The 12,631-nt window shown below is 34.5% G+C and overlaps 1 protein-coding gene across 1 annotated transcript; it reads left to right on the top strand.

Moving 5' to 3' along the window:
• Positions 1-616: 616 nt before the first annotated feature.
• On the top strand, positions 617-8,768 carry LOC121239436 (outer envelope protein 61). Its single transcript, XM_041136685.1, has 11 exons — positions 617-1,006; positions 1,625-1,855; positions 4,368-4,424; positions 4,532-4,660; positions 5,222-5,299; positions 5,427-5,494; positions 5,724-5,773; positions 5,905-6,100; positions 6,837-7,413; positions 7,833-7,976; positions 8,409-8,768. The coding sequence occupies exons 1-11, from the start codon at positions 911-913 to the stop codon at positions 8,553-8,555; spliced, it is 1,773 nt and encodes a 590-aa protein (XP_040992619.1). The 5' UTR covers positions 617-910; the 3' UTR covers positions 8,556-8,768.
• Positions 8,769-12,631: the final 3,863 nt, after the last annotated feature.

A 12,631-nucleotide genomic window follows, 5' to 3' on the forward strand; every position in this document is an offset into this window, starting at 1 on the left:
AGTATGCGAAGGTTCCGAGACACACTGCCTTCATGTCTGACACATGTTTTTCATATCATCAAGAGTATTTTTTTAAATAAAAAACTCAAGAAATTTAAAATTATATACCGCACACTTTATATATTTTAGAATTATTTTTAATTTTATTTAATTTTTTCTTATTAAACTAATTGATTTGTCTTACTTATTATTCATATACTACATACTTATTATGGATAAAATGAAAAAAAAAATAAAATAGATATGGTGTGTGATGTGTGGATCAAATTTTTAAAATTTGTATGAGACTATTTGAGACTTATATTTAATTTTTTTTTATTAAAATGTACCTAGCATTAAAAATAATTTTTATAAAATTGTAGCTATAATTCTTTAATTTGATTGCTGGTGATCAGAACGCACCAAAATGACGGTGCCGTGTGACGTGGGTTCACTAAAAGAGCACAACGGAACGGACGGTGCAATGTGACGCGGATAGATTGATTGACATATTAGGAGCGATTTGGGGGCCGGGATAATTTTGGGGATAAGATGAAATAAAAAGGGTAAATAAGGTAATTGAGTTTAGGATGCCATGAAACGCATATTCGAGTCTTGAGCCGGTCTCCGTTTCACGCCCTCTTCAGACTTCAATAGCATTCATCCATCCATCCGTACCTTCTTCGTTCAGGTTTGGTGGGCGATACCCCCCATAATAATACCGAATCCCTTCCCAGTTTTCCGAACACAACAATACTTTCTTTCTTTCTTATTCTGTTTTTCTTTCTGTTCCCAAGTAATTCTTGGGTCCTCCAACGTTTCCCATTTCTCTGTAGAAAGCATTTGAAGAGGAAGAAACTCGTTCGGTTTTGGCGGTTGAGTTTTATCTGATCCGTTTGATTTTGAAAATTTTTTTAGAGGAAGAGACGGAATGTTTAACGGAATGATGGATCCGGAGATGATAAGGCTGGCTCAGGAGCAGATGAGTCGGATGTCACCCGCCGAGCTTGCTCGGATCCAACAGCAGGTCCGCTTCCCTTTCTTCTATTTGTTTATTGATCTCTTTTTTTTTTTTTTTTTCTTTCCTGTTGTCATAACTTTGTAATTCAGTCTAATTTTGTGATGTCGTGCGGTGAAACATATTTTCTTTCCGGTGGCTGACGAGAATCTATGCGTTTCTACGATTTGATTGCTCATTTTGAGTTGTGACTAGGAATTGTAGCTTTATTATCTATTTTTTTCCTTTCATTTGTAGTGGGACTTTTCGTTCCTTTGTATAGTGGTTGTTGTTCGTTTGGAATTCGAGCATTATTTTATTTAATTTTTTTTTTCTTTTTTCTGATCAGCTTTATTCAATCAATCTCTATTTTTCAATCATATCCATATCCTTGTTATTGCAGTGTCTATGTATTATTCTTTCGAATATATTCTGTGGGTGTGGCGCTTCATTTCTACATGCCCATGGAGTTCGTTTTGAACTTTTGCCTGTATTGTTCCCCGAGAAAAAAAATCAAGTGCTGATTAAGCTCTCAATCACTTGATAGCATTTAACAAGCTCTTGCTCATTTTGTTTATCTGTGTAGTTTTGATAAGAGGTGAGAGTCTCCTAGATTTTGATAGCCATCTCTGATCATTTGCATTGCAGATGATGTCCAATCCGGACTTGATGAAGATGGCCTCTGAAAGCATGAAGAACATGAGACCTGAAGATTTTAAAATAGCTGCAGAACAGTTGAAGCATACCCGTCCAGAGGAGATGGCTGAGATTGGTCAGAAGATGGCTAATGCATCACCTGAAGAGATGGCAGCCATGCGTGCCCGTGCTGATGCCCAGATCACCTATGAATTGAATGCAGCTGAGATGCTGAAGCAAAAGGCAAGTAGCAAGAATCTCAAGTTAGAACATTCATATTTTCTACAAGAAACATGAATCATTGAACCTGTCTTTACACTGGTTAAGAAACTATGCTTGAAACTGATTTCGAGTAGGATAAAGGATAGAATGCTGAGGCGAATGATAGACATCATAGTGGGCTTTAGAGCTGTAATGATAAATGGCTTGTGAGGGCTCTTAACATAGATGCTAACACTGTAAAAAGCAATGCATTTATGGGAAGGAAAAAGCCCTGGAGCTTTTTAGATGTAACACCCCTCCCTTATAAGTTCAAGAATGCTATTAACCTTTTAATAATTCAAGAATGCCAATATGTGGTTGAAAGTCGAGTTTTTGTGGAGAAGGTGAGATCGTGTATGTTGGTACACTGCTCAGGGGTGGGCCAAAAAGGCCCTAACTTGGTGAAGTTCCGTATCATCAAATATAATATTAACAGGAGTAAACAAGTACACTGGGCGTATACAAAAAACACCTAGTCCATATTAGAGAGCCCTTAATGACCAATAAGCCTGTGAAAAATTAGAAATCTATCCAAAATATAGCAAGCCCGAATAGGAACAAAACACACCTCCCCAACCCCAACCCGAAACTCCCTCTACGAGGACGGCTTCATAATACCCTCCCTTTAGTCTTCCCTCAACTCAAACTACCTCTATTAGCGTTGTTGTTGATTGCCCAAGAAAGACGCTTTAACTCTTTGCTTTTCTTAAATCTTGATTTAGTTTCAAGCGAGTGGTCCGCCTCAATCGCAGTGAGTAGTTCTGCAAATTGGTTGTCGCATCCCTCATATGGAAGCCCCACACACTGCTGAATGTCATTAACTTTATGTAGAACCTAATCCGATGATGAACCCGCTATATTGTTTATTGGAGGAAGAGATACCAGGGGAACAATATTTTCCCCAGACACAACTCCCAACTACACTCCTGACCCTAAACATTCATTCTCACAAGGCACCAACAACAAACCCATAATTTCCTCCCCACCATCTCCTGTATTCAAATCCCCAATCTCTTCAGCAGCTATATTGTTGTTGTCCATTGTTGCTGTCACCATTGAAGGTTCCTTCACCTCTGGCGTAGGTGTCGCCGTTCCATTGATGAGAACATTGCTTGTAGGTGTGCCACCCCGACCCTTTCTGTGTCACTTCGCCAGGCCCTACGGCTCCCTCAAGAGGCATAGAACAGATAGGGCTAGGCTCATCCTTGGCTCCTGAAACAAGTGTTGAAGCACTACCTTCCGTTACACCCTTTTCATCTTCTGAAAGAGACTCGTCCGCTTCTTTCAAAGTACTCAAAATCCTGGAAGGACCCCTCATCTTCAACTGAAAGTGAACCCTGGGAAAAAGTACCAACCCCATTTGCAAGTAGTGACTGAGGGCAATTAGACGACAATGTGCCGATGACTCGAGTGATATCGGCGTAAACAGTGATGCCGGCATCCGACGGCCCTATCTGTGACGGTGTCGAGGTGCCATGTGCCAGCAAACTTAAGGCCTTCAAACCCCCCTCGTCCGTTTTTGGCCCACCACCCAAACCCATGACCAAGTTTAGCCCCTTATCCATTTTAATCCTTAGATCTCTCACATTCTCCATAACTCCTGTCAATTGAGCTCTGATAGTCCACAAGACCCCCTCCACTTCTCCCACCCTCAAACATTCGGCAGAGGCACCCATTCCACCATGCAACACATGAGGAGCGCACTTACCTTCCACTTCCCCAATGTCACCTGATAGCCTTTTGTCTCCTACAAGTTCCTATAGTGTTTTTGTTTGATTATGTTGATGACTCTGTTTTACTGATGGATTTTAAAACTTGAATGCTGCTGAAAAATGGAGTTGTCTTATTTTTATGGAGCATCCAAATGCATCCTCAAAATTATCTTATCTAATAGTATGGATTTTTGCTTGATTATTCTTGATTTATGAGGCTGAAATAGATGTTATATTCGATTCCCCTTTTTTCCCTATAAGACGTATTTTTATGTGGGAACTTGATTCCTGTTTTCCAATGTAAGGTAGGCTTCTTAAATCTGTAAAAGCATTATCCACATGCTTGTGTTGAACTCCTATTTTTGGCATCTTTGATGATATTATTATTTATCTGAACAGAGAAAAGAAATATGTGAAATAAAAATGAATACTATAATGATAATCCTAGGTTTGATGCAACTGTATGGCCCATTTTTTATCCATAAGACCCGTATATATCTCCAAAAAAAGGAAATTAACTTGGCAAAACGCTATCTAGAAACAATGCTTCCACAAAATAAATATTCCTGTAATTTTATTGAGAAAAAAATGAAGAAGATACGGGCTCTAACTACTTGGAATACTTTCTAGATCCTTCATAACTCTGCCATTGAATAGGTCTGGGCATACATTAATGAATCAAGACTGACTGAATTTAGCAAAATCTGCTTCTGCTTCTGTATACTTTTATGCACTGTATTGTTGTCTACCATGTATTTATGGATTTATTATCAATTTTGCAGGGTAATGAGCTTCACAGTCTGGGAAGGTTTGAAGATGCCTTGCAGAAATATTTACTTGTAAGGGAACCTCTATGTTCTTCTGAACCTTTTATTTATTTTGCTGGCTGTAGGGTTTTCCTTATTGACTGAATATTATTTTGCATCTTCTTTCTAACTAAATTTAGGCAAAGAAAAATCTGCAAGGCATTCCATCCTCCAAAGGCAGAACACTATTATTGGCATGCTCACTCAACTTGATGTCGTGTTACTTGAAAACAAGGCAGTATGGTGAGTGCATAAGAGAAGGCTCGGAGGTATGAAGAATTCAATTTTCTCTTCTGATCTAATCATGTAATATGGTATTAGTCATCCATTTATGACGTCCGTATCCAAACATTCAAAAGTGATGCATCTGTTGAGAAAAAAATAAATTTATTAGGGAGGCATTATGACATTCTGGAAATATAAACAGGAAGGGAACATGTTATAACATATGTAGGAAGATCAATGGACAGCATCAACTAGGCTCGGTTTGGATTGAGAGGAGCTATCAACCCATCCCATCCCATCTCATCTCATCATTACAACTTTCACAAATTCCCACACAAAATATATAATCAATTCAACTTTTTGAAATTCCAAAACAATAATAATATTAAAAAATAATATTCTAACAATATTTTATTCAACTTTCAACTTTCATCTCAATTTATCTCATCTCAACTCACTATCCAAACCTAACCTAAAACTTCTTTGACTTCTTTTACTACTGACTATATAAATGGACACTAATATATCTTAATTAGTTAGTTTCTTTCATTCCCACTATCTCTACCTCCTTTAATTTCAGTTATTTATTTTTCCTACTTCTTCAGGTTTTGGCATATGATACAAAGAATGTCAAAGCTCTATACCGAAGAGGTCAAGCATACAAAGAACTTGGTCAATTAGAAGTGAGTTTCATGCATTTACATGAATTGTTTGCTGTGATTTCCATATTGTTCTTCTAAGGGATGCTTATTTTTATGCAATGGATTCTGATCTGGTTGTGTTATCTGATGTCATTTTTTAATATGTTAGGATGCCATCTCTGATTTGAGCAAGGCACTTGAAGTTTCCCCTGATGAAACCATTTCAGATGTTTTAAGGTGCGGCACCTCTCTCAAACTCTCTGAAAGAATCTTGCTGTTCTTTGTAATTTGCTGTGGCATTCATAGTATTTAAGCCTTTGCTTCATACTTTAAGTCAGTATGAAAATCTATGTTGCTGATTTGGTAGAGTTCATCTTCCCTCTAAGTATTGAAAATGTCCGTTGCAACATAATGAATCTGAGCTGGCAAATTTGTCATGCTAAATGGCATTGAAATGTTGTCACAGGGATGCCAAGGAAAGATTGTCCGAAGAAGGTGGTGGACGTTTGCCAAGAGGTGTGTTTATTTCTTGGTTGTTGACTCTTGTTTTTCCATTCTCATTATTTTTACCTTGGAAAAAAGAGACTATAGCATATATATACTTAATTTTCAGTATTTTAATTCGTTCAATTTTTATTGTTTAATAGGAGTAGTAATTGAAGAAATAACTGAAGATGTTGATGCTGCGATTCCTGCAAATAATAAAAGGTCATGCACAGAAAATTTGATGGTGCAACCACAGCTAAATAACTCTACTAAGAATCAAAGTGCAGTTAACAATGGGGGTATCATGACAAATTCTGAGGCTTTGCATGCTTTGAAAGATGACTCGGAAGCTATAAGGTTTGTTTGCATCCATAAAAGAATTATTAACCGCTGTCTACTAACAATTTTTGTTGAAGATAGTACTTGTTTGTCCACAAAACACTTCGTACATTTCATTAATTTGAAATTTGGAGAATTAGGTGACGTCTTTGTTATTGTTTTCAATGTTTAATTATGTTTTTGCTTATAATATAGAAAGCTTGATTTGAGATTGAACCTCATGAAATCTTTTAAGATACGGCAGTCTGCAGTTAGTGGTTAAAAAATTAAAGCTAAGATTAATTTACTTATGTACTACGGAAACAAATCTGATTTGCAAGGAGGGGGGAAGAGAGAGACTAGGATAGGGTGCCAAGCTACATACATTGGATGATTCTGCTAGAATTAATCCCATTAAGACTGTTGCATGGTCTCCAGGATTCTTCACTATAAAAAAATAGATAAAAATAAAAGGCATTAAGAGTTGATTGGATAAAAATAGTTCTCCTTTGCACTGCTTCAGTGCATTCAATTTGAAAGGAAATCTGGCTTCCTTATACTTCTCGGCTCTTTTTTAAAGAAAGTATCTCAGAATTGAACTGAAATCTGAAATATGATGTGGTGCTGTTGGAAATATACTTATCTTTTTGTTTCCTGGTGATATATAAGGGTACTCTTGTCACTTTGGACGTTTCTGTTCTTGTTTTCTGTACAATCATTGGGAGATAAATTCAAAATAGGTTAACATTTGTGTGCTTGTGTATTTACTTTATAGATCGTTCCAGAATTTCATTTCAAATACTGATCCGGACACACTGGCTGCTTTGAATCCTGGAAAATCTGGGGAGATACCTCCCGAAATGATTAAGACTGCTTCAAATATGATTGGCAAGATGTCACCCGAAGAACTTCAGAAAATGCTTGGCTTGGCTTCATCATTTCAGGGGGAGACACCAAATTTTGTTGGAGGTTCATCCGAAAGTGATTTTAACTACTTTAAACCTGGGTCAGTTCCTCCTAATGTGACACCTGATATGCTTAAAACAGCGAGTGATATGATGAGCAAAATGTCACCAGGGGACCTGCAGAAGATGTTTGAAATGGCATCCTCTTTCAGAGGGAAAGACTCAGCTCCAATGGCAACAGCTGCAAATGGTTCATATAGTGGGCCAAAATCTTCGGGAGGCCAGAAAAATCCTCTAGAAAATAGGAGCAGTGCTGTGGGTGAATCTAGTTCAGCTCGTGGTGTATTTTCAGATTCAATAAATACTTCTCAGTCAAGCTTCCCAACCTCAACTTCTGATTTGCAAGAGCAGATGAGAAACCAAATGAAAGATCCAGCAATGCAGCAGGTTTGTTCTTTTTATAAAGTAACAGATTTTTTATTGATCGGTAAACAAATTTTTTATAAGGTAACAAATAAGATGTATGATGTCATAGGTTGATGGAATTCTATAATTATATTAGACTTTAACTGAAATTTTTGTAAAACTTTATTTGTAAAATTTTTCCTGCAATTTACAATTAGTATTACATATATTCTTAAGTTTATACTCTTGTATCATCTATTTTTGGCTCGCTCTTGTCAGTGGCTGCTTATTGTTTCTGAAGAAGTTTCAAGTTCTTAAAGATGAGTTTGCGCCTTTGTTTGTTTAAAATGCACTGTTGAACGGCATTATTTTGTTTGTGGCTAAGAATTTCATAAAATGAGATCTCAGATCTTGTATGGTCTCTATGTAGACCTTAATATTTTGTTTTATATACTTTACAGATGTTTACATCAATGATTAAGAACATGAGCCCTGACATGATGGCAAACATGAGCGAACAATTCGGTTTGAAGCTTTCTCGAGAAGATGCAGCAAAAGCTCAAGCAGCCATGTCATCATTATCACCAGAGGACTTGGATAGAATGGTACCTTCTTTTACTCATGCTTTATCATTGAAAATGGCCAATATTTTTTTAATGTCTAATGAATGTTGTTTGTTCATGAAACATCACAGCAGTTGCCATTAGCTTATTTGTAGATATGCTTGGATCCTATCCTTCTCATTCTTCAGCATGGCCCTTCCTTTGCCGGGCACTCTGCCCCCTATTTTTTTTTTTTTTTTTATGAACTTAATAACAGAGTGAAATTATCAAACTGAATATTGATATCATTTCTTGAGAGGTTTATGCAGGTTTACTCAAAAACCAATAGTTAGAACTGTGGTCCCTTAAAATTAGAAGATATGAAAGAGTGCTCTTGAGAAAATTCACCTAGGACACCTTGTCTAAAGTGTGCACAATGTGCCATAATTGGTGGCTAATACGAAAGAATCGATTTGTGTTGAATTGTTTTTGCAGATGCATTGGGCAGATAGGGTTCAAAGGGGAGTGGAATGTGCAAAGAAGACAAAGAAATGGCTGCTGGGAAGGCCTGGATTGATTCTGGCTATATGCATGCTCATTTTAGCAATGATCCTTCATCGGCTGGGATACATTGGTGGCTAGAAGAATGGGCTGATATTTGTGTGGATGATTGACGAGCACGATGAGAAAAGGGAAAAGTGATGCAGGGAGTTTGAGATGAAGAAAGAGAGAGACGACGATGAAACCAGGGCGGGAGCGGTGTATTAGTGTATAACCATAATGCAACACAATTTGGTGCCACTCCATGTAATACTTTCTCATTTTAGCAATAAAGTTTTTTTATTTTTTTAACTTTAAACCCAAAAAAAAAAAAAAAAAAAAAAATTGTATGTTTAAGAGAATTCTTTGGTTTTTAGAAACTTGCATTGATCTTCATATTAGAGTATATTACAGTGGTTGGTGGTAGGGAATCCAAAGGAGACCCCAATTAGGGAACTGATTTTCTCTACTCTGTAAAAGAAGGATATTATTTATTTATGGTAGCCATAACTAAGCATTTGGAAGTTCAAATTTTATTGATTACTCTTTTTTCCCTTAAATGGTATGCTTTGATGATAAAACTGGTGGCATTGTGCCATGTGAAATTGATAGAACAGATAACCCCTAGGTCCCATTTGGAATTCATCTTGTCACATCATTATAATTTTTTAAATTTTAAAATAATAATAATATTAAAAAATAATATTATAATAATATTTTATTAAATTTTTATATAAAATTATCTCATTTCATTTTAGACTTACACTTTAAAAAGTGTAGGCAAAGGATTAATGAGATTCCATACATTTATTTAAAAAAAAAAACCTGCATATTTATTTTCCCAAAAACAATAGAAAAATGTTAGTATGCCGTCTGATTTTGACTATTTATGTATTTAATTTTTTTACTTAATGATTAAGAAAGTGATTTTTAATATATTAATATATAAATATTTTTATTTTTTAAAAATATTAAAAAAAAAAAAAAAAAGAATAAGAAAAAGATTGGTGCTAGCGGATATGCCAGCTGTTAAAGCTGGACCGCACTTTAGCACTGTCCAAATCTCAAAGACAATAAGCAAACAAACAATTCCGACTTCAAATGCCTTTAGAGTCCACTTTTGAATACGACACGGTGTAAAAAGGGTGGTTTTCAAACAATGAGGGACACGAGATTGTAGTCCAAGATCTAAACGAAATTTCTCATCTCTTTCTTTGATTAAGAATCAAGAAGATGTCCTGAACCTCCTTCATGTTAATATAAACTGAACTCATTTATCAATTTCACATAAAATCAAATCAAAACACAAAACAATTACATTATGTCGTTTGTTTGAGCAAAATAATTAAACATTACATTAAAATAAAAGAAAATAAAAGGTAGTACGAACAGTGAGAAGAGAAACTCCAAACAAGTCATACAAAGCAAAAAAGGAAAACAAAGTAAGAAATAGCTACAAAAAGTCGCTCCATGTTTCCTGTCATGGTGCCAAAAAGTTGCCACGTGCCTCCACAATGGTGCGTGTGTGGATCACTATGGAAAGGTGGAGTAAAGATAAATAAAATGATAGTTGCAGTCGTGAGTGTGTAAGTACTACGTAATCATTTTAAAAAAAGTAAATAAATACGAGATTCACATGAAAAGAAAATTAATTTTTTAATAGTGGACCATCTCTTTTTAAAAACGACTGTACTGAATTTACATATTCTACAATTGTATATAACATTACTCTATAGCAAAACATCAATATCTTCTTGGGGGTGGTGTGTGGGATGCTGTTGGGGGTTGAATGACACTTATCTAAGCTCTAAAGTCTCTTTAAACAACTCAAAAACTAGAAGGACAATACTAGGATACACACTAAGGGAAATAATATTTCCATCGAGAGTAGGTCCAGAGAAAAGTCACCAATTGTGATTTTTTATTTAATGGTTCAAGAAGTGTCTTTTTAATATTTTTTTATTTTTTTAAAAATGTTTAAGGGATTTAAAAAAATGTTTGAAAAAAAAAATTACACTTAATGGGTGGCTTCTTGGGATCTACTCTCGGTGGATGTAGTAGTGCCCGCACACCAAATATGCACACCAATATAAATGATTTTTTTTTTCTTTTAAATATTTTTTAAACATCTTTAACTATTAAAAAAATATAAATTTATTAATAATCACTTTTTTAACTATTAAAAAAAATTAAAAAAATTAAAATATACGAATGAGCACATTTGATGGATACATTTGGAGTCATACTCTCGTTTCCGAAAAGAAAACCCAAACAAAGCATAAAAACGGATACAAAAGTTAGAAATGATAGGAAAGAGGAGAAGGCAATGTGTGTGAAAAATGAAAATGGGTCGCAGATTGCCACTGATACTGGCACGCGGGACTCGTGCCGTGACCAACTGCTCTAATTTTTCTTGAATTCGTCGTGCGATTTATTTTTAAGGCTTTGTTTGGGTAGTAGATTATTTAATATTTTATTATTATTTTTCATATATCTTTTATTACTTTTTATTACTATTCATTACTATATAATATTTCATCATTATTTTTTCATAATTTTTTTATTACTATTTATAGATAATCTAAGATCACCTCACTACTTAAATGTAGCCTAAATCTCGAACCTTAAGTCTCGAATCTCGAATCTCGTTTTAAAACTTAGCCTATGATTTTAAAATTAAGTCAAATACTTTAAAAATTTTGGAATATTTTTAGAAGTCTAAAATTATCTAAATGAAGTATTTTTAATATTACTTAACCAAACCTATATTTTTGGAATTGAACCTCTTCAGTTTTAGAGTCCCGTAAATAAAAATTAGTTTTGCAAATTCATTTTATCTAAATGATTTTATTTTTCCTAAAAGCCCTTTTTAAGATTCATTATTTTGTTTTATGTCAAAAACTCTATTTATTGGGTCAAGAATAACATAATATTCATTCCTCTATTTTTAAGAAAATGATTCAAACTTATTTTATTAATGTGAAATATGGTCCTTGACATAATCCTAATTGTAAACATTATAAAGAACCATGATATGCATGGATAGCAAACATTATGGATACAATGTACAACAATTACCTGGCTTCCCCACAGGTAAGGAAAATAAAACCACTATCAAGAAGTGTTTTTTTTGAGAGATTACGATGATACCTGAGTAGACGAGGCTATTTAATTTGTACAGTCTTAAGATGTACAAATTTTACGCATTCTTTTTGAAAAAAGTAGGTAAATCTAATATCTATATTAAAAAATTATTTTTTAATAGTATATCCTACATTTTTTTAAAGGGAGTGCTGTGAGGCATGCACACTCTCTAAAACTGTATTTAGCATTGCTCTACAAATAATACCGACTTATGCCAAAGAATACAACCCAAGCATGCTTGCCAATCTCAGAAATTTGAAGTTTTATCCTAAATTGAAGCTTCGCCAATATCAAATTCCAACATTGTAGTCTAACACATAAATGCTGCTGTGTCAATGATAAGGGACTAGATGTATTTACACCGTTCATCTCATGCTAGATTTTAATTTTGAATTTCCTACTGACTGAAAGGAATCTTAGGAGTGTAAAAAACTTCGGGTGGATAGAGAAAACCGAACAAACAGGCTGGTTTTGGTCGGTTCGGTCCAATCCTTGGGTTAGACCTGTCCATGTCGATTAAAATCTTTAAGAAAATTTCAATCTTTGGTCCGTAAGGATGAAAATATGTGACACAACTCGTAAATTTAATACGAATACGATACGAAATTAGCGAGTTTGAGTTTGATGTTAATGGGTTCGGGTCAAAATAAATTGACCCGTTAAGACACGATTTATAAACGGGTTAATAACTGGTCAACTTGGTTAACACGAAATCAACCCTTTTTGACTTGTTTAGAATTTATTTCAAAATTAAAATTTTATTATTGTTAAGTTGTAATATTGCTATTTCTCAATATGCTTATGTTTTTATTGCTTTTATTATTGTGATTGTAGTTTTAGACCTATGCTCATATTTGCTATTGTATGGTTTGTAATATTGGTTTTATTATATGTTAAAATTTGAAAAATATTGATATAAAGTTTTTAAGATATTGTGTTTATTAATAAATATAGATTTTAATTTTTATGTAAAATTACGTTAATCAGGTCAAATGAGTTATGAGTTATAATTCAACTTATTTACATGAAATAAA

The sequence above is a fragment of the Juglans microcarpa x Juglans regia genome, chromosome 7D, assembly GCF_004785595.1.
Source record: "Juglans microcarpa x Juglans regia isolate MS1-56 chromosome 7D, Jm3101_v1.0, whole genome shotgun sequence".
In the NCBI taxonomy this organism is placed as follows: Eukaryota; Viridiplantae; Streptophyta; class Magnoliopsida; order Fagales; family Juglandaceae; genus Juglans; species Juglans microcarpa x Juglans regia.